Here is a 23,532-nt window from a genome sequence, read left to right on the forward strand (position 1 = left end):
TTCAACACAACATCTGTGTACTTTCTCTTTCTCCCGCTTGTTTTTTCAAATTGTAAACCCTCAGCATCCCTTAGCTGTTTCAACAATTGACTTGCAGACAATACTTCAGGTTCCAATCTATGCTCCTCTGTACCATCGAACAAATCTCCTCTTTTGCGCCATGGATGCTCTTGAAGAAGCCACCGACGATGACACATGAAGCACACCTTATGCCCATACTTCAAATACCTGAACGATGTATTCTTATTACATACTGGGCATGCAAGATTTTCAATTGTAGACCACCCAGATAATTTTCTATATGCGGAAAAATCATTTATAGTCCATAGTAATGTCGCATGCAATTGAAATGTCTCTTTCTTTGATGCATCGTACACGCGTATACCTTCATTCCATAAATCTTTCAAGTCATCAACCAATGGCCACAAATATACATCAATATTCTTTCAAGGATCTGAAGGCCCTGGGATAATAAGGGGCAACATCAAATTTGGACTCCTCATACACATCCACGGAGGGAGATTGTACACCGTTAACATTATTGTCCATATGCTATATGTTGTACTCATATTACCATATGGGTTGAAACCATCACTTGCTAAACCAAGCCGCACGTTGCGGGAATCACTTGCAAACCACTCATGTCTTTTATCAAACTCTTTCCATACAATAGAATCGGCGGGGTGTCTGAGAGTATTGCCATCATCTTCTCGACCTTCTTTGTGACACCGCATTTCCTTGGCCATTTCTTTTGTCATAAACAATCGTTGTAACCTCGATTTTATTGGGAAATACCGTAAAACCTTTTGAGGAATATTACTTTTTCTGCCTTTGCCATCAATCCATCTTGAATTGTTGCACTTTGGGCATACCACTTTGTCTGCATGTTCTTTCCAAAAAAGCACACAACCATTCTTGCATGCGTGTATCTTATCGTAACCGAATCCCAAGTGTCGCCTAAACTGTATTGCTTCTCTATACGAGCGTGGCAATGTCTCTCCATCTGGGAGGGCCGTCTTTATCAAGTCAATCATCATATCAAACGCCTTGTTACTCATGTTGCAGAACGCCTTTATATGCAGCATCTTCAGTATAAAAGCAATTTGTGTAAATTTCTTACAGCCTGGATAAAGTTCTCGTAAACCATCTTCCCAAAATTGATAGAAGGAGCTTGTTTGTTCGTGCTTATCAGTTGTGGGGCCCTGTGAAGTAGAGGATTCTCCGATGTTAGCATCAACAAATGTCCTCATACATACATCGTCTAACAATTCTTCAACTGCATCAACCTCCTCCATCATTTCACTTGTATGTGTGTGCATGTTTGTGGAAGTGTTTTCCCTAAAATGATCTTCTTCCCCGTGAAATATCCATCTAGTGTATGTCGGAGTAAATCCATTCATATACAAGTGACCCTTCACCTCGCTAATATGAGAATAATATCGATTTGCACAATCACGGCATGAACACTTTGTCATATCACGTGAATCAACTGATTTAACTGCCATTCCCATGAATTCTTCCACACCTTTTTGAAATCGCTCTGAACATCGAGTACTTTCCCGCATCCAACTCCTATCCATATTGATGTCCCTATTAAAGGTTATTCGTTACGTACATGTACGCACACAAGGGAATTAGAAGATCAGATTCTTAAGAATTAATAGAATTAAATGGGAGGTCTGTTCTCAAATATTAAGGGAGTGAAAGTTTAAAAGGAGCATGGGTAATGAGAGAATTCTAGAAGTGGGTTACTAGTTTAGAACAAATATACACGAAATGATGCTAGCTCAATGCGATGTTACCTAACAAAATATTCTAGAAGTGGGTTACTAGTTTAGAACAAATTTCTATTTGTAATTTATTTACTAGTTTAGCTCAATGACAGTTTTACATTTTTTTAGTATTGTTGTTAGGTTTGATATTTATTATAGAATGTTGTCTTGTTTCAAGTTTACTGTGCTGCTTCCTTATTGAACTTAAATAGAAAAGACAATACAATTATAATCCATACCAACTTTGATAACAGAAGTAGATGTGAAGTAGAAAATTAATAACATAATAGTAATCTAAGAATAAGACTTAATACTAATCTAAAAGTAATAATAAGAGAAGAAGCAAGGTTTAATACAACAACAAGAGAAGAAGAGAGGTTTAATGGAACCACAAAAGATTATATGTGTTTATATATGTTAAAGCTTGTCCTTAGGGGAACGAGCGCAAGTCACGTGCGATCGATCGCAGGATCGATCGCAGTACCAGAAGCTCAAGGTGGGAATCAGAGCAAACTGCGTTCGATCGCAGGATCGATCGCATAATCGATCGCAGTACCAGAAACTCAATGTGAGAAGCAAAGCAAACTGCGATCGATCGCAGGATCAGAAGCTCAAACTGAGAATCAGAGTACTCTGCGATCGATCGCAGGCCTGATGCGATCGATCGCAGATAGGCGTTTGCAGAACATCTTGCTGCTTCTGTAGACATAGTGTTCCCAGTTATACATGGTAAATTTGGTGAAGATGGTGGCATTCAGGTGTAGTATATTACAGCCCTTAACATCTCAAATACACAAGCACAAATACATATCAGTATTTTTTTTTTCTTTATGACTTTTGAAGGGGTTATGGATTGATAGGATCTAAGTAAAATGGATGCATATATATATATATATTTTTTTTTCAGTTCATATGCTCTTATACACCAGACATTTAGAGGACCTTAAAGTTGCTAGCTTCATTGAAGGGAGCCAATTCTAACATGACATGTAGGACATTTAATTGGAAGACTTCATCTAGAACCTCTATATATATTTTTTTACACCATCTTGAGGCATGATGATGTCATTTGGCCTCATTAGGTAGGTTTCTTGTAACATTGGTTTCCAAGATTATACTTGCAAGCTGCATGTGTTAGAAACCAGGTATAAGCCTATAAGGTGGCTTGAGTGTTTATTTTGGGATGGACTTGGCCAGGAATGAAGCTAAATAAACAAACCTCTTGTATCTTCGTATTTTCATCTTTTTAATGATGGAAGTTATGAATTTACATTAATTATTTTACATAACCTAAACTAACAGCATGGACCCTGTTTCCTAATTGAGAAGAATCTCAGATATATAAAGTCCAGCAAAATTATCATTGTTTTACATGCAATGGATGCTCTGTACAAAACTCATCTTCATGTCTCTTTTGTATACTGTTTAATGTTAATTATGTCAGAATTGTCTATTTCTTTGTTAGGAAAAACACTAACCATTTGTCCCATTGACTAATTGGCAGTATGATGCATCTATGGAGCTCAGCAAACTGGGATTCATAACAGCACTTAGTTTTTTAGTGCAGGTATTTTCTCAACCAAGTTATATTTGTTGATAACTAATCACACTTTGTCATGTTTGCCCTGTAGGATAACTACATATATGTTCTAATTCTACAAGCATAATATGTTTTGTAACAAAGCTGTGACATTTTTCTCATATATGTTTGATGATTTTTGTTTAGCACCACAAAGTGTATCTTAAAACCTTTAGCTTTAATCAAGAGTAGCCTTTGGATGCTAAGTATAATTATAAGAAATAAATTGCATATAGAGCTTCTTTTGAGATCCTAAGCTCCCAGGCTGTGGGATAATGAGAATTGAAGCAATTTCATTGGAACAAGCAATTTCATGAGAAATGAAGCAATATTGTGAAACTAATTCATTTGAGAATGGGTAAAGAAATATTGTGAAACTAATTCATTATTTACCCATTCTTGAGCTATTAGAGTTTGAATTTATAAGAATTCACGCTTTCTTTACCCATTTTTGCCCCTTTTCTTTACCCATTTCTTCAAATCACAATTCATGGATACTATTTGAGTGATTGAGAGGCATTTAAGGTTTGCAAGGGTTTAGGAGAAACTCATACCTGAGAGAGCTACAAGAGAGCGTTAAGTTCGCCGGAGTGAGAGAGGTGCGCCGGAAACAGCTGCCGCAGAGAGAGAAACTTGCGTGGAGTGAGTGAGAGAGAGAAAGAGCTCGAGAGAGAGGGAGCGAGAGAGTGAGAGTGAGCTCGAGAGAGTGAGAGAGTGAGAGTGAGAGACAGCGTGAGAGTGATGCTTGTGAGAGTGAGAGTGAGAGACGATTGGCGGGAGGTGTGGGAGTTGGTGAAAATTTAGTTCCGAAAATTTTAGAACCCCCGCCAATTTTAGTTCTGAAAATTTTTTGTGAAAATTTAGTTCACAAAAAAGCTATTGGTAAACTTTTTTGTGCAGCTAAATATTTGGGGTATTTTATTTACAAAAAAAAAAAATAAAAGAGAAAAATATAAATAAAAATCCTCCAAACTACAGTAGCCTGTCAAACTATCAAATTGTATCAAAAAGTCTACTTATTTTGTTATATTTTTATAATACCCCTATTCTTTTAACAAAGTAAAATCAAATGTACGGTTCTTTAGATATTTTAAAAAAATAAACAGTTTATTTCCTGAAGTCAAATTTTGTATCTTTAATTTTACTTTAATACGATATGAAGAAATTTGTAATTTAGGTAAACTACAATGATTAATTATTTATTATTTATTCCAAAAAACATTTAATAAAAATAACACACGGATATCCTACGTGAAACAATTCTATTGCAATTTACAAGACGATGCAAAAGCAATCCCGAATCAAAAAAAAAAAAAAAAATTAAAAAATAATATTTAATAAAATAAAGAATATGGAGTTGGTATTAAAAAATGAGTAGCTAAAATATAGAATTGTGCTTTGACTAGGTATAATACATCTTACTGCTGAAGATGCTCTTGAAAGTTCATTGTAGCAGTAATAGGAAAATCTTCTATTTTACAGTGTCTATTGGAGCAAGAAAAGTTAACAAAATAGCTAAATTTAACTAAAAAGCTAGTTTAAAAATACTACTAGAGATGCTCTAAATTTTAATATTTTTTAAAATGTGTGTGTGTGTGTTTTATTTTTTTGCTTTGGTTGTAATATAATATAAAATTAAAAGTAGTTTTTAGTATTTTATATATTGAGATATTTTGTTATTGTTTTTAAATTTTTGTTAAAAAAAAAAAAAATGGCCTGATACGTGGACAGTTGAAGATTATATTAGTGTTAGAGACAGATGCCCTGATTTGTCAATAAAGGGAAATTCAAAAAGAAAAGAAAAAATTGCACTAGAATTATAGAATGAGAGAAGTGAAAAAGAATAAAAAATGAAGTAAATAAATATCACACTAATTTTTATGTTTATTAGGATCCATCGGATCAGATGTTTGATCGATCAAAAATGAAGTAAATAAATTATAACACTAATAGGATATCCGTGCGATCAATCGAACTAATTCATTAGGATCGATCGGATGTTTGATCGATCATTTAATCATATCACGATCAATCGAACTAATTCATTATGATCGATCGGATGTTTGATCAAACGATTGATCCTATCGCGATCAATCGAACTAATTCATTAGGATCGATCGGATGTTTGATCGATCATTTAATCCTATCGCGATGAATCGAACTAATTCATTAGGATCGATCGGATGTTTGATCGATCATTTAATCCTATTATAATTCAATCGAACTAATTCATTAGGATCGATCGGATGTTTGATCGATCATTTAATCATATCGCGATCAATCGAACTAATTCATTAGGATCGATCGGATGTTTGATCGATCATTGAATCATATCGCGATCAATCGAACTAATTCATTAGGATCGATCGGATGTTTGATCGATCATTTAATCATATCGCGATCAATCGAACTAATTCATTAGGATCGATCGGATGTTTGATCGATCATTTAATCATATCACGATCAATCGAACTAATTCGTTATGATCGATTGGATGTTTGATCGAACAATTGATCCTATCGCGATCAATCGAACTAATATGTAATAGTATCTATCGGAATTGATTTTAGCAGATGTTTGATTGAACCTTCAATCATGTCAAGTTTTATTGATTGTATCCCGATCAATTTAAGTAATGCACTAATATAATAGAAAATGCTTAGAGTTCAATTCAATGTTCGATCAAACATTTAATTTGTTTGAATTTTGTTCGATTATTTGATGTTATCACGATCAATCGAACGAATGCACTAGGTTGGACCAATTGGATGTCTAATCAAACATTCAATTTCAATTGTTTCAAGTTTGATCGATCATTTGATCATATCATGATCGAAGTTGTTGTACATTATGCAATAAAAATTAAAAAAAATAATAATTGCATAATATATATATATATATATATATGTATGTATGGTGATTCTGTTATTGCGATCGATCGCACATTGGGTGCGATCGATCGCAATAACAGAATCACCACGCACATCCTTGGCCGAATGCGATCGATCGCACACATTGTGCGATCGATCGCACTCGGACAGCACACCATGTGACCTATTTTAGGTCACTTTCCCCCCACCCCCCACAAAATTTTCTTCCCCCCTGCGCCGTACACCTCTCCAAGGCACCCACGCACCTCCGGCACAACCACTCGTCCATCATTTTTAATCACTTCTACCACACAACCACCACACGGTTCTCTTCTCCGGCAACCATACCAGGTACTTTTCACCACCTCTACTTTACACCCCATTCCCCATTCCCATCAACACCCCAACCACTAGCACTTTTGAAATTTTTTTTTTTTCCTGATATTTCTGCAATTGTGGGTGTTCATCCACCCACATTGCTTTGTTGTGGTTGGATTTGGATGTTTTTGCAGGGGGTTTTGAGCGAAGTTGTGTTGTTTTGCAATTTTGCCTATCTCTAGTGCACGCCATGTGTTCGACAAAAGTCCCCAATCAAGCTCATCATGCCAAGAACTCGAGCTTCGTCCTCCCGAGGGTCTGATACCCGAGCCATTTCTCCCCCGCCCACTTTTGAGGAACGGGAGCTGCTATTTGAGACCACTTTCGCCATTCGCGAAGACTTTGAAAATCTTGAGGGGACTCAATGGGCGGTCGCCGAGTTCAAGCGACGGGGGCTGAAGAAGCTTTTCAAGCCGGTCACCCCCACTGCTTACAGAAAATTGGTGATCGAGTTTTATGTCCACCTATCTCATGACTGCAGGAAGATAGCTGCCCTCTCTTCGAAAGTGCAAGGCAAAGCTATTGACATAACACGGGCCGACATTGCTGCTGCCCTTCAATGCAATGATGAGCAACCTCCAGAAGCCGCACAACTTGCTGACCAACCGGACAGCTTCTACGTGGCGGAAATTATTGACGACATGTGCGAAGGGATATATGCCGATGCCCACCATAATGCCGCCAGCCGATCCAAGCTACCTCAATGGCTTTGGTTTGTGAACTCCATATTACACCGTAATGCTTTTCCCTTGGGGCACAAAAGTCAGAGGCGGGATCAATTTCTTCAAGCACTCTACGCCTTCCATAAAGGTGCTTGGTACTCCATTCCCGACATAATTTGGAGGCAAATTTACAAATTTTGGAATGGGGTGCACGTTGGAGGATCGGGGTCCACACATTCATGGGGGTTGCCTTCCCATACTTAATCTCCTACATCCTCCGGAAGAAAGGCGTCAAGGGTACCGCAGCTGATGAACCAGTCACTACTACTCCCATATTTGGCATTCGCCAATGGAACAAGAGCCTCTCCCACATGCCGCAGGTAGCTCCAGCACCAGCAGCTGGTGCGGAAGAGTATGAGGCCGAGCCAATGGCTGAAGATGAACCTATAGTTGATTCAGAGACAGCTGAGGAGGAGGCCCCGAGAATTTTTCGTGAAGCACGAAACCACTCACTTAGTGAAGAAATAGCGGGCCTTCGGAGAGAGTTGGCTGGCCAAAGAAAGGAGGCTCGAAAAAATAACGAATTGATGGACAAACGCCTAAGCGCCTTAGAAGAATTGATGCAGTCCATTGTCAACCGGTTGCCACCACCATCTGCAGGAACATCATCTTCTGGACAACAGTAAGCAGGGACTACCGTCTGGCTGAAGACATTAAACTTAGCGCTCATGGGAGGCACCCCATAGTTTACCCTTTTTATTTTGTTTAGTATGTTTTATGTTAATCTTTTTATTTGTCTTTAGTTTTGTTTCTTTTGACTTGCTTTTGTGTTTTCTTATGGGAATGACCCCGTATTTGCATATGGCCGGTTTTTGAATTGCAAGGTATCAATATATTTTCACTTAAAACTGAGATGAATTATTTTACGGTTTAGATTTTATTTTGTTATATTTAACAGATTTTGTTATATGAATTATGAAATGGGAATTAACTCTTCAAATTAGTCCAAATGTAACAACTAACCAAATGGCAAATATATACAAATTAAAATCTTTCTTTAGGAGGATGGAATCGACAGTGCATATTGTGTCACTTTATTTAAAAATTTTAAATAATGCAGTGATATATATATACACAATTTTAGTAGACGTTATTGGGCAGCAATAATATATATATATATATATATATATATTTGAGCCTTTCTGTTATTGCGATCGATCGCACCATGGGTGCGACCGATTGCAATAACAGAAAGTTGGATTTCAACATTTTGTTACTGCGATCAATCGCACCTTGTGTGCGACCGATCGCAATAACAGAAAGTTGGATTTCAACATTCTGTTACTGCGATCGATCGCACCTTGTGTGCGATCGATCGCAGTAACAGAATGTTGAAATCCAACATTCTGTTATTGCGATCGGTCGCACCATGGTTACGATCGATCGCAGTAATCGAATATTGGATTTCAACATTCTGTTATTGCGATCGATCGCACTTTGGGTGCGATCGATCGCAATAACAGATTTTTTATTTTTAATTTATCTACCTACTCTTTAGGGTCGACAAAACATAAGCATTAGGGTCGACTTTTTAAAGTCGACCCTAATGAGGTATTTTCAGCGTCCACTTACAGTGGACACTATTGGTCATAAATTTTAATTTTTTTTTTTTTGATTTACTACCGACTCTTTAGGGTCGACTTTGTCGACCCTAATACATAAGCATTAGGGTCGACTTTGAAAGTCGACCCTAATGATGTATCTTCAGCGTCCACTTTTAGTGGACGCTATTGGTCATCAATTTTTATTTTTTATTTTTTTTTGATTTACTACCGACTCTTTAGGGTCGACTTTTGTCGACCCTAATACATAAGCATTAGGGTCGACTTTGAAAGTCGACCCTAATGATGTATCTTCAGCGTCCACTTCTAGTGGACGCTATTGGTCATCAATTTTTATTTTTTATTTTTTTTTTGATTTACTACCGACTCTTTAGGGTCGACTTTGTCGACCCTAATACATAAGCATTAGGGTCGACTTTGAAAGTCGACCCTACCCTAATACATAAGCATTAGGGTCGACTTTCAAAGTCGACCCTACCCTAATACATAAGCATTAGGGTCGACTTTCAAAGTCGACCCTAATGATGTATCTTCAGCGTCCACTTCTAGTGGACGCTATTGGTCATCAATTTTTATTTTTATTTTTTTTTTGATTTACTACCGACTCTTTAGGGTCGACTTTGTCGACCCTAATACATAAGCATTAGGGTCGACTTTCAAAATCGACCCTAATGATGTATCTTCAGCGTCCACTTTTAGTGGACGCTATTGGTCATCAATTTTTATTTTTATTTTGTTTTTTGATTTACTACCGACTCTTTAGGGTCGACTTTGTCGACCCTAATACATAAGCATTAGGGTCGACTTTCAAAGTCAACCCTAATGATGTATCTTCAGCGTCCACTTTTAGTGGACGCTATTGGTCATCAATTTTTTTTTTTTTATTTTTTTTTTTTGATTTACTACCAACTCTTTAGGGTCGACTTTCTCGACCCTAATACATAAGCATTAGGGAAAGTCGACCTTAATGATGTATCTTCAGCGTCCACTTTAGTGGACGCTATTGGTCATCAAATTTATTTTTTTAATTATTGTACGCGCTCTTTAGGGTCGACAAAGTCAACCCTAATAAGTAACTATTAGGGTCGACTCTCACAGTCGACCCTAATAATATGTCAATAGCGTCCACTAAAAGTGGACGCTATTGGTAATCAAATTGATTTTTTTTATTTTTATTTTAATTCTTCTACGCACTCTTTAGGGTCGACTTTGTCGACCCTAATAACTAACTATTAGGGTCGACGATCAAAGTCGACCCTATTGAGCTTTTATGTGATTTTTTTTTTCTTTTTTTATTTTTTTTTTCATCTTTTAGCGTCCACTTAAGTGGACGCTATTGGTTAATTATTAGGGTCGACAATAGTCGACCCTAAAAGTTTTTTTTTCGCCGCTTAAATTTTTCTCGCCCCTCGGATAATTCCCGCGCGTATATTAGGGTCGACTTAAATAGTCCAATTTTCGACCCATTATTAGCGTCCACTTGGAGGTGGACGCTAATACGGAACTATTAGGGGCGACTTTCAAAGTCGCCCCTAATAGTTGAGTATTAAAGTCGCCCCTAATAAGTCGCCCCTAATGAGTAACTTTCTTGTAGTGAACATCATCCTAATAATATAGCAGTTACATAACAGTCTATTAAATGACATTTTTTATTATAAAAGAAATTCAGTTGATCCAATTTGTTTGTACATTTTGGAAGACAATTTCAAATATGAGAATTGAATTTCTCCATTAATTAATTTTCCAATGTGGGACTCACAAAGGTTCTTAGAACATGTCATAGTACCGGTGGGTCATTGCAAAAGTCTAATATTCATTATTGAAAAAGATGACAACGATCAACCGTGAAGAAGATATAAGAAAAGAAAACACATGGAAATCCTTCCAAGTTGAATGATCTATAAATACTGGTTGAAACAAGTGTAGGTAATAGTTGAGATAAGGTATTTTTTTGGCGATGGGGTTCAAACATTTCATCTTTGCATTGCTCGCTGGTTTGGGTCTTATACTTGCTGTTCATGCCCAGGATCAATCAGGTATATATATGTATATCATCATCATCATCATCTTAATCTTTCAATATCACTTTGGTTTTGGTGAGCTAAGGGATTATTATTCTGTCTGTCTTATCTGTCGTCCCAGACTTCTTAAGCATAGCTTGTGGGTTACTATCGAATTCTAGCTTTACGGAGGAGGAAACCGGAATAATTTACATTTCAGATGCAACTTTTCATAGACACAGGTACAAGTCAGACCGTATCACCTGGACTCAGAAGTGAGTATCAATCATACTCATGGAATCTCAGAAGCTTTCCTGAAGGAAGCCGCAACTGTTACAGCATCAACGTCACTGGAGGCATTAAATACTTGATCCGAGCATCCTTCTTGTATGGGAATTATGATGGAAAAGATAATTTCCCACGATTTGATCTGCATCTTGGACCAAATACGTGGGAAACGGTCCAAGTGGAGAATTCATCGGAGGCTGTCTTGAAGGAGCTCATACATGTCCCGTCTCGAAACTATATTCATGTCTGTCTCGTAAACACGGGCTTTGGGACGCCATTTATATCGGCAATAGAGTTAAGGCCATTGATAAATACCACCTATGTCACCAAATCTGGATCATTGGCACTTGATTATTGCTATGATTTTGGATCAGAAAGCGATCTGGGATACTGGTGAGTCATTTTATATGATAGCAAGTCATTTGCATTACTGAAAGCAATAAAATTATTTTCATTTTCAGTATTGGCTGTGAATTAAGTTATTCATTAAAATAAAAAAAAATAAAAAAAAGTAGTGTTGTGAACCACTAGTTGAGTCAGCTTAAAGGTCCACTTTAAAGTCTTTCAATCTGTAGAACAAAAAGTCAATTTCCTCCTGTCTTATCTTATTTAGGTATCCAGACGATGTTCATGATCGCATTTGGGAGCCCTATAATGAAACTGGGTGGACAAATTTAAGCACCCCGCTGATCATTGACTCCCAAAACAATGATTATCAACCACCATCTATTGTCATGAGTACTGCCGTCACACCAGTAAATGATAGCACTCCTTTAAAGTTCAACTGGGACTCAGAAAATGCGACTTCTTCCGAATATTATGTATACATGCACTTTGCTGAAGTGGTAAAGCTCAAAGCCAACCAATCAAGATCATTTTAATATTACCCTCAACGGGGAGTACTGGTACGGACCCCTTGCTCCTGATTACTTGTCCTCACACACTCTGTCTAGCACATCGGCCATAAGTGGAGAAGCAAAATATGATCTTTCTTTCATTAAAACTGAAAATTCAACACTACCACCCATCATCAACGCGATTGAGATATACTCCGTGAAATATCTCTTGCAATCAGAAACAGACCAAGGAGATGGTACGTTCTTCACACGCACGTATATATATATATATATATGATTTTCACTATAAGTCTGGTAACTTAGCCTAGTTTCACCCATCATCAATGCATGTGAAATTCTAGTTGATGCCATCATAAAGATCAAGTCAACGTATGGAATAAAGAGAAATTGGCAAGGAGATCCGTGTGCCCCAAAAGCATACTCGTGGGAACGTCTAAATTGTAGCTATGATGGTGATAGTCCTAGAATCACATCCTTGTAAGTTTATGCCTTTGTATAAGCTTTATGTCTTTCCAACTAATCTTGACTCTTAATTTAAGTTATTGTACAACTTAAATTCCTCAGGAACTTGTCCTCAAGTGGATTGGTTGGAGAGATATCTACCCACATATCAAATCTCGTAATGTTACAATATTTGTAAGTATATATCCACTATTTACAAGATTAAATAACTGAAAAACATCATCATGATGATGGCGTAAGTAAACATTTTCTACCCCAAAAAGTATTAAATACAAGTGATCCTCTCATTTCAGGGATCTATCTAGCAATAGCTTAATTGGACCAGTGCCTAATTTTCTGTCTCAATTGGTACACTTGAGCGACTTGTAAGTTACTTTTATTTTAAGACTCATGTTACAAATTTCATGTTTAGAGAAGTGGAAAACAAAACTATTCATTCGACATTTGCATGCAGAAACTTGGAACGAAACCAATTGTCTGGTTCAATTCCAGCTGAACTAATTGCAAGATCAGATAATGGTTTATTATCATTAAGGTATGATTATTTTTCAAAGACGTCCATAAACCATTACTATTATACTGTATGGTTTAATTATTAATATTATATCTATAATGTTTCTCCAATATGTCAATTTTTGCAATGTTCCGCACCCTAACCCCCTCCCAATCGAACATTGGAGTTACAACATCGCCTCCTCCCCTTCATTAATGCCAAAAATAAATAAATACCTTTAAGAGAAAAGAAAAAAAAAATTCATAAAAAAAGAAGAAAAATGCAAAAACAAAAAATAAAAAAGAGAAAAGGACACATTTCAAGAAAGAAACGAACAAAAAAATCAGGAAAATAATAATAATAATAATTGATTTTTTTCTTTTTCATTTTCTTATGAATTTTGCCTTTTCCTTTTTTCAATTTTTTGTTTTTTTGAATTTTTTGCCTTTTATCATAGTTTTTCTTTTTCTTTTTTTCCTGAATTGTCATTTTGGGCGCGGAAAGGGGACATTGCAACCGATCTAATGGTAAAGGGGGCCGAGATACCGCAAAAATTGAAACATTTGGGAGAACATTACAAATAGAGTAGTAGTTAGAGGAGATAAAGGCAGTAATTCGGATAAATTTTCATAAGTCCAATTTTCATAAAATAAATAACTTCTTTACATGCAAAAAAACCTAAAGCATGGGTTACAATATCTACTAATGATATATACATCAAAAAATTATTTTTACTTTTAATTGCATGCCTTTCTTTAACGTCAAGATCAACACTATCATTTCTAGTACGTGTGGGTGAAAATCCAAATCTATGTGGATCTGGTTCGTGTAAAAAGAAGGAGAACAATATTGTTGTTCCAATAGTAGCATCACTTGGTGGATTGTTGATCTTCTCATTGATTGTTGCTGCCATCTTGTTGAGACTTAGAAGGAGAAAACAAGATAAGACTAAAGGTGACATTTTAATCATAATATTCATTTTCACATTACCAAAGAAAAAATTATCCTTAGATATCACCTTATCACACTCATGATGATCTTTGCAGTTTTGATGGTAGATACCAAATCCAACATTCAAAATGTATCATTAGAGTCAATACAAAGACAATTTACATATTCTGAGCTCCTAAAAATTACCAATAACTTTGAGAGGATTCTTGGTAAGGGTGGATTTGGAACAGTTTACCACGGCTACATACATGACACTCAAGTAGCAGTGAAAATGCTCTCTTCATCATCAGTTCAAGGGTTTCATCAATTTCAATCAGAGGCACGTAACTCTAACTCGTATAAAATATTTAAACTCATTTATATATATGGTCATATAGGTATATTAAAATTAAGGTGCTAAATTTTCATTACAGGTTAAACTTCTTATGATGGTTCATCATAGAAACTTAACTACTCTTGTTGGGTATTGCTATGAAGGAACTAACATGGGGCTCATTTATGAGTACATGGCCAACGGAGACTTAGAAGCACATCTTTCAGGTTTGGGCGTAATTGAAATGCTAAGCAAAAAGTCCTTCAGTTCAAGTACTATGTGATCAACTTAATTTAATTTGAATAACAAAATAGATCAGATCAAGTTTACACATTTTCTTAACAAATGCAGGTGAGAAGCCAAACATCCTAAATTGGGAAGATAGAATCCGAATAGCGATAGATGCAGCACAAGGTTAGCAACGAATTGACTTGCATAATTCTTTCTTTACAACATTCTTTTTTCTATTTTTTTTTTTCGATCAATGATATGGTTATGAATTTGTAGGATTGGAGTATCTGCACCATGGTTGCAAGCCACCTTTTAGTCACAGAGATGTGAAGTCCACAAACATCTTGCTAAATGAAAATTTCAATGCCAAACTAGCTGATTTTGGACTATCCAAAATTTTTCCCTCTGATGGTGGCAGTCATGTGTCAACCGTTGTTGCTGGCACCCCTGGGTATTTAGACCCTGAGTGAGTATTTATGTTATTATTTTGTTTACTTGTGATCATCTTCAAAATTCATTTTCTTCGCCAAAAAAGATTGACATTTATAGTCCACAAAGTCATGATCAAATGAAAATGAAATACAATTGATATGTATTGGATTTTGGCCATACATGACATATTTATTTTGATCTATGAGACAATTAAAAATTTTAAGATATTTGAAATCAATGGAGTTACACACTTTTTCAAGAATAACTTTTCTACAAATATGAAAAATTAACATTCCTTGACTTGCAGGTACTACATATCAAACTGGCTAACTGAGAAAAGTGATGTTTATAGCTTTGGAGTCGTTCTTTTAGAGATAATCACAAGTCGGCCTGCAATAGAAAAATTTAAGGAAAGGACTCACATAAGTCAATGGGTGAGTTTAATGCTAGCTAAAGGGGATATAAAAAGTATTGTTGATACAAGGTTGTGTGGAAATTTCAAAATCAACTCTGCATGGAAAGCTGTCGAAATAGCAATGGCCTGTGTATCTACAACTTCAGTTCAAAGGCCAACCATGAGTCAAGTAGTGGTCGAGCTAAAGGAGTCTTTGGCATTTGAATTGGCTCACATGAAGGAGGGTGATCACGAGGTCGAAACAACAAATTCAATTGAAATGATTGACATGAATCTGACGACAGAACTGGTTCCTTTAGCACGATAGAACATTGTCAAAACTTGAAATCACGCATGTCGGATCTTGAACCCATTTTTCTTTTTGTAAGTTTTTGTCGGTGCATATTATACTTCCAATGAATCATCCATGATGGTTCTAATAGACTATTTCTTTGTGATATGTACTAAATTTAGCTTCATTGTTAACACGTCTTTTTCCAAAAAGAAAAAAAAAAAAAGTTATACTTTCCTCTCAATACCTCACTTATATTAATACTTACATCCTTAAATTTCAATTCATTGCAACTCAGACCTTATTTTAAAATTTAGATGTCAATTTGCTCCCTTCGTCCAAATTAAACATTTGAAAAAATTTAGTTGAATTTTCTTTAGCTATGAAAAAATTATATTTTAATATTTTTGGAAAAGTTGTTTAAGAAGTGTTTTAAAAAAAAATTAAAAAGAAAATGTGATAATAAGATGAAAAGTGCTTTTACCATTATCAACATATATTTGAAAAAATACTATTCCATGTGGGGTTAACTTAAGAAAATTGTTTGGTGAAATTTTTGAGAAATATTTTGTGGTTTCTAAAATATAGTGTGTTTCTTGTGGGGTTAACATCATGACTCGTAGTAAATTCGTTTGAAATCGGCTAAGATCGAGTCAGACTCAGCAGATCTGTTCAAGCTCGGCTGATTGAGTTTATTGCTGCAGAAACACCTAACTTTGCATTTACGCCTCCAATTTTTGAACCATTTGGTCCTATCTTCGTCGGGTTGTTTCGTACTTTATCTTATGGTAACCTTAGCATGTATTTTATGAATTGTGCATTTTATTTTCTTAAGGATTAAAATATGCATTTTATTTTCGTGGGCGTTACATACTTTGTCAGATGCTAGGCCCTCCTCTTCTAAGTTATCTAAAAGAAACCTACACCTAAAAGGGTAAGTCAGCGGCTTGGTAAGTAAACTTAAGCCAAAATAGGAACTTTGACTTTCATAAAACAAGAATATCTTTGATAGGAAAATACATCATAGAATAGCTGAAAATTAAACTCTTACGTTTATTGAACAATATTGTAAGAATTAGTATATATGACTTCACAGAAAACTTCACATAAAAAATATTGCAAAAAATAACTAGAACTTCAACTTTACCATGAAATAATTGCAAGAGAACCAAACTGAAAAGGACCAGAAACCATTGTAATTGTCACAAGTTACTATTAATTATAATTGAGTCCACTAAACAATTGTAATTACACCCTAGTTTATATTTTTAATTTAGTCAATTAATCCCTTAAATAATTCTTATTTTGAGCATTTGACTTCCTCATGAAATATTATGTAGTCAAAGTCACGTTGAAATTCACTACATCTTATACTTTAGTACCCAAGTTAATCACATAATTATTCTCATACATTTGAAATATCATTTCACGTGTACATAAGTATTTTAATAATTAACTCCTACAAAATTTCTTGGTTAAGGACTAAGAATAATTATTCCATTAAATCTAAATCAAGGAAAAATTTACTATCATTTTTAAATAAAGGACTTTGATTCCTTCTTGAGAAGGTGTTCTCACAATACTACATGTGATCTCCAAATACAACAATATTTTTTACTGCAGTAAAGGTATCATTCTTAAATGCATCAAAGTGACATTTCTATTCACATGATCTTCCTCCATATGGTGGACAACAGCCCCCAACATTTAAAAAATCCCTACAAAAAATAATTTTTATGAGGTAATTCCTCAAAAAGTATTTCCCTCCCCCCTTTTTTCATTTTCTTTATTCCAGTTTTGCCGCCCCACCCACACACTTTAAAATTCCCAGTTCTGCCTTGGCCAGTTGACCCATGACAAAACTAAAAATGTTTTAAGAGAGTATAATAGTAGCAAAAACTAAAAATTGAAAATTAAAAAGGAAACTGAGAAAATAACAAATAAGGAACAGACAGACCTTAATATTTGATTTGACTACAAGGCTCAAATCACTAGTCTGTATCTTCTCTTCAACTTATGATCCCTCTTCCTCGTAGCTCCTCTAATTTTATAAAAGTATAAGAAATATTGTAGTGTTCTAGGTAATTACTAGGCTGTGTTTAGCTTCGTTGGAGGGTTAGCAAGATTTTTCGGTTCATTTGGGTTCGTTGAGAGAAAGATTTTGGGATTTTGGGTTATGACAAAATGTTTGCAGGGGGACCACCCAAACATTTGAGGGGGGCCCATACCAAACGTTTGTTGACTAAATTTGACTCACTTGTAATGACCGAATGTATGCCCTGCAATCCTAGAACTACTGTGCAAGTAGTACACCGAATGTCCAACCCAGGACCACCGAATGTTCGTTGACCTACAAACTGTCATAGCAGCGCCCTCAGCTTTTTCAACCCTATAAATACTCCCTCCCACGCCATTCTAAGCTTCATTATACCCTATGAGCCCTAGAGAAACCCTAATTGAGTGTTTTGGGAGTTGTGGGAAGAAGGAAGGTTTGTTGGATATCCTTGTTCTAGAGAGGTAACCTTCTTAACTTAATTTATTTTTTACCTAATTGTTATGTTGGTTAAGTGTTTTCCATAGTTTGGTTGCTAGTTTTTGGCTTATGTTGTTATTTTAGATTTTAATCTTCGTTTAAGCATGGGTTAGCGTTTCATTCTTGTTGGACGTATTTTCTTTTGCATTGAGGTGTTATTTTGGGATAGGAGTATGTTAGGAACTTTGATGTGGCCTTAGGACTTGCTTAAAAGTGGTTAGAAGGGTTATCTACCTAGTAGAGAAGATTTGTAGTCTTCTGGCTGATAACGTTCGATGGTCACGGAGGAACTCTATTTTGGACATTTTTAGGAATATGACTCGTTTTAGCTCATATTTAGGATTGATGAATGGTCTTTTCACAGATTTGGAGTATGTGAAACACCCGGTGGAGTATTTGGAGGAGCCTTACGACATAAGTGAGTACAAACTCACATGAATACTTGTTGTTACTTTTTTCACATCGCACGATTATTTTATTTATACCAAACATGCATCTTTACAACTCTCATGAAATGCATTTTGATCTACTATGAACTCTATTTTGTGAAAAAATGTGTTGCTTAAGCAAGATAATGAACATGATGAGATTTGTAAGAGCATGCATGTAAAAGATGGATAAAACTAATTGTATCATATGACATGGTACACTAGTACGTGTGGAATAATGGACATAGGCTTACTGTACATGTTAACGCTATGGTCAAATGTGTGTTTTATATGAGCCTTGGATCCAGTGGTTGTTTCGTGATCGACGCATCCATGTTTAATTGGCTGGTCACTACATGACGTAAATCATTAGTAAAGTGGCCACTCGAGGTCGGACTCGATTGAGCTGCTAGTATTATGGATGGTAACATGCAATTTCTGGGGCACTTGCATTGTATTACAAGTGTCTCGAGACAGCGCCAACCCAACTGAGAATAGGTAATATCTTGAGTAGACCATACAATTTGAACTATGACTTGAATCTCTTATCAGAGCATATATTATATCTATATTGTATTCATAACAAACTATCACCTTATAATGATGCATGTGGTTTAACAACAACTGTTGTCTTTCTCAAAACCTTTTGTATTCTTCAAATTTGAATCTCTCTATCTTACTAGAATAAAAAATCTGAGTATGTTATGGTTCAATTGTTTCAGGCAAAATGCAATCAAATTACAGAGGATTTATGAGCTCCTGAATTTGTATCATGGAGAAATATTAGGAGGCAAATAATTTCTTAAGAGAAGTGACTCAATAACGTACCTTAGAAACATTTCATTTTCTAATTTTGGCAACTTTCTCATATCGACCGTGTTACGGGTCATAACCCGGTAAATATATATTATAATTATATTAGAATTATTATTAAATATGGTAGTGATGTATTACTATTCTTATTAGGAAAATAAGGAAACTTGCTCAAAAAGCAATATCTCTAGTAGAAAATATGTGATTTGTCTCCTATTAGAATTATATTTTCTATTTACATGTATTTCTATTTTTGCCATGTAATAGTGTAATACCCCGATAAAGCAATCATCTTTACTAAAAGGCTTTCTAAAAAGAGCGATTAAAAGATTTTATATAGAACAAGGTTTTATAACAAAAAGATCTAAGCCCATATACATAACCAAGATTCCTAGAAGTTTTAAGGCAAAAACCAAAGCTCACCTCTTTCTGACCGTACGTACGCCCAGTAGTACAGTACGTACGCTATTGTCTCTAGTACTGGACGTACGCTAGGGGACCACCAAATGTACGGATCTAACTTATAGTGAATACGTACTGTGGACCACAACGGATGTATGCTACTTTTGGGTTGACCATTAGTTAATGACTGTACGTATGATGCATCCTTTGGACCGTTGAATAAAGAGAACTAGACGTACGCCCCAATAGTACCATACGTACGCTGCTTTTCAGAGTAGTTGGTAGCACCCTCAACTTTTCTGGCCTATAAATATGAACCCCCTCTTCGTCCCTTGAACTCATTTTGCGCCCGTAGGCTCTCTGTAATCACTTATGTAAGTGTTCTTGTGAGTTTGAGAAGGATTTGGGTAGAAAGAAGAAAGCTTGTGCTCTTGCCATTTCCTAAGGTAACCTCTTGCCCCTTTTTATACTCTCAATGTTGTTCTTATTGTTTTTCCTAATATTATGAGTTTTCAAGAGCCGTTATGTCAAGCTTTTACTCATTTTCTTAGAAATTAAGAAATGTTTCCAAAAGAGTTTTAAAAGTTTCTTTGATTCCTTGTATCGCATGATGTTGAGTTTTCTTACGATGCATGTGTTTATTCAATAGCCTAGAATGAGATATAGTAGCCGATAGATTTTATAGAAACCTTAAAACACAGTTTTGAGCTTTTTGCCGGATTGTCTAACTCATTGACCGGATGTTCGCCCTCGAGCCCGTACGTACGGCTAGCAAACCAGGCATCTGCCCTTAAGCATCACTCTCGTCTATTTTAGAGTTTAGCAATCCTTTTGTTAGATAAGGCTTAGTATCTTACTAGCAAGGGTCCTCTAGAACTACGCACAATGATGTGTCATATTTCGTATAGCAGGATTTAGCAATGTTGGAGGATTCAAGCCAGCATACTCGGTAAGTAAACACTTATGAACTCTTTCCTTAAAAACGTGGGATATGTCTGTTGACTAACCACGAATATGATATAAGCATGTCTACATTTTGCAACTACTTGGTAACTGCTTAATTAACTGGTTGATAAGATGTATTGTATGACATGGTACATCGGTATGTATGGTATAACGGTCATGGGTTTACTATATAGACTTTATTCTATGGTCAAATGTATGTGTTATTATATGGGTTTTGGATCTAATGGTTTCGTGACCGGCGCAACCATTCCCTAATGGTGGGTCACTCCAAGACGTACATTATTAGTGGTGTGGGTCACCCGAGGTTGGATTCGGTTGTGCCACTACTGTTATGGACGGCAGCCACTACAAAAAAAAAGATTTTTTTTTTTACTGAAAATTTCTGACGTTTTATGGTGTCCGACGCGTCAGAAAATTTTTCTGACGTGTCGTTTCTGACGCGTGTTGATTGTCAGAAGCATAGGTGTCAGAAAAAAAAAAATTCTGACGTGTTAGTGGGTAGAACGTCAGAATTTTCTGAAGTTTTACTGTAGCACACGTCAGAATAATTTTCTGACGTGGTAAATGTCTCCACGTTAGAAATTTCTGACGTGGGAGTTCTGCCATGACAGAGAATTTTCTGACGTGGTAGAGATACCACATCAGAAAATTTTCTGACGTGGCAGAACTCCCACGTCATAAATTTCTGATGTGGGAATTCTGCCGCGTCAGAAAATGTGGAATTTTTTTAAAATTTTTTCTAGATTTTTTTTTTTTCAATTAAAATTTTTTTAATTTAAATTAGTTTTCAATTAAATTATTTTTTTTTAAGGAATTTCTCTGCACCACGAGTGGTGCAGAGAAACGAAAATAAAAAATCTCTTCTTTGCACCATTTGGGTTTTTAATTTTAAGAATTTCTCTGCACCTCTCTTCTTTTCCAATTTTCTCTATTTCTCTCTTCTTTTCTATCTCCGGCCAACTCTAGAGAAAAGGGAGATGTCCCTTATCTCCATTTTCTCACTCTCCCTCTCTCTTCTTTTTTATCTCCATTTTTGGATTTTTGAAAATTTTCAAAAATCCAAACCCAAACCAAAAAAATCTTCAAAAAAATCAAAAACCCAAATGTCAAACCCAACAAATATTCAAAAACCCAAAAATCTTCTCTTCTTCTCCGGCCAGCTTCTCTTCTCCTTCTCCTTTTCTTTTTCTTCTTCTCTTCTCCTTTTCTTTTTCTTCTTCTTCGATCTACTGCTTTCATTTTTTTCTCTCTAGATCTAGAGGGAGCTGCCGTGCAGTCTGCAAAGAAGGGAGATTGAGAGAGGAGAGAGAGAGTGTGGGGAAAATAAATGAAGAGGGAAAGAATAAGAAGAGTGAAAAAGTTTAAGGGAAAAAGAAGAGGGAAAAATTTTAAAATCCCGCCAATTTTTTTATGATATGTGAATATCGGGTATCGAGGGGATTTCTGACGTGCCATGTGTCGCATGTCAGAAATTTCTGACGTGCAATTTCTGATGTGCGACACCTGGTACGTCAGAAAACTACTCTGAAAAAAAAAAAATCTTATATATATATATATATTTTAAAAAAAGTGAGAAATTAGATCAATATATATATATTTTTTTCACTTATATATTTGTCTTTTCTTCTTCTCTGTGTTCTTTTCACTTTTTTGATTAAGAATGATTTTTATTTCTTAATTATTTCTTTTCACTTTTCACTTTTTTACATCTAATTATTTCAATAATGATTTTTATAAATTTTAATCACATCCACAACTGTCACAACAACTTTTCAATATTGTATTTTTTAGGTGACCTCCCCCATGCACGTACCCGCAGCCTCATAGAGCCTTATCTCCTCATGGGAGGATGTGGGGCTAGCAAAACGTGTTCATGTGTTGTGTTTGTGTCAATTCAATTAATCTGCTAACTTGAACACGATATATTTATTGAACAGATTATAAATGGGTGATCTGTTTATGTTAAGAACCCGTTCAACCTAAAATCTAAAACTACGTGTCCTGTTCATGTCGAGTTCGCGAGTTAAATTGTCAACTCTAAATTAAGTTAAACTTAAAATTTACTTTAAAAATAAAAATAAAATTTGAAAAAAAAAAATAAATTGTATAAAGTGTCAACTTGCAAACTCTTTTAACCCGTTTATGTCAAACCCGAACACGACACGTGTATTAATTAATGACCCGTTTATGACCCGAACCCGTTTAACCTAAACCCAAACCCTAAAACTAAGTGTCGTGTTCATATCAGGTTTGCGAGTTAAATTGTAATCCCTAGATGGATCCACTGCACATATGGTAATTTTCAAACTCCCCACAAATTCATCAAGAACAAGAACTAAAAAAGAAAAGTTCAAACGTTTATATTCAACATTGTGTCCTTGCTTTTTTTTTTTGTTTTTTTTTTTGACATAAATTTCTTATAAATTAAGTTATAGGAAAATTCTTTCAGTTCAGTTTCTAAAATTATTGTGTAATGTACCTCTCACATGCTCTTTTAATAAACATTAATTAAAAAATATATATTTCTTACATGCATGCACAAGCGACATAAGACAATTTTAAAAACTTATGGATTAAATAAATTCTTACAACTTAGTTGAGAGTAAATAGATTAATTTAACATTCAATTTGTATGAAATCTACAAGAGTTCACAAATCTAATAATTGATTTATTGAATTTATAAAATGAGATGAGAAAAAATGAAAAAAATATTGACGTGAATCATTTCTCAAATTTATATCCTTCCCTTCCCCTCTTTGTGATTTGCTTATTTGAGCAAATTTCGGAGCAAAC

General features: G+C 35.4%; 1 protein-coding gene across 1 annotated transcript; it reads left to right on the forward strand.

The window, feature by feature from the left end:
- The first annotated feature begins 10,840 nt into the window (after positions 1-10,840).
- Positions 10,841-15,632, forward strand: LOC132187647 (LRR receptor-like serine/threonine-protein kinase IOS1). Its single transcript, XM_088517134.1, is given in 15 exon segments — positions 10,841-10,919; positions 11,026-11,111; positions 11,113-11,564; positions 11,785-12,046; positions 12,048-12,264; positions 12,370-12,505; positions 12,593-12,664; positions 12,784-12,855; positions 12,945-13,024; positions 13,773-13,937; positions 14,030-14,253; positions 14,348-14,482; positions 14,604-14,661; positions 14,755-14,944; positions 15,218-15,632. Coding segments are annotated over 15 exon segments (2,643 nt in total).
- Positions 15,633-23,532: the final 7,900 nt, after the last annotated feature.

Source organism: Corylus avellana, chromosome 6 (assembly GCF_965113065.1).
Source record: "Corylus avellana chromosome 6, dhCorAvel1.hap1.2, whole genome shotgun sequence".
NCBI classification, from domain to species: domain Eukaryota; kingdom Viridiplantae; phylum Streptophyta; class Magnoliopsida; order Fagales; family Betulaceae; genus Corylus; species Corylus avellana.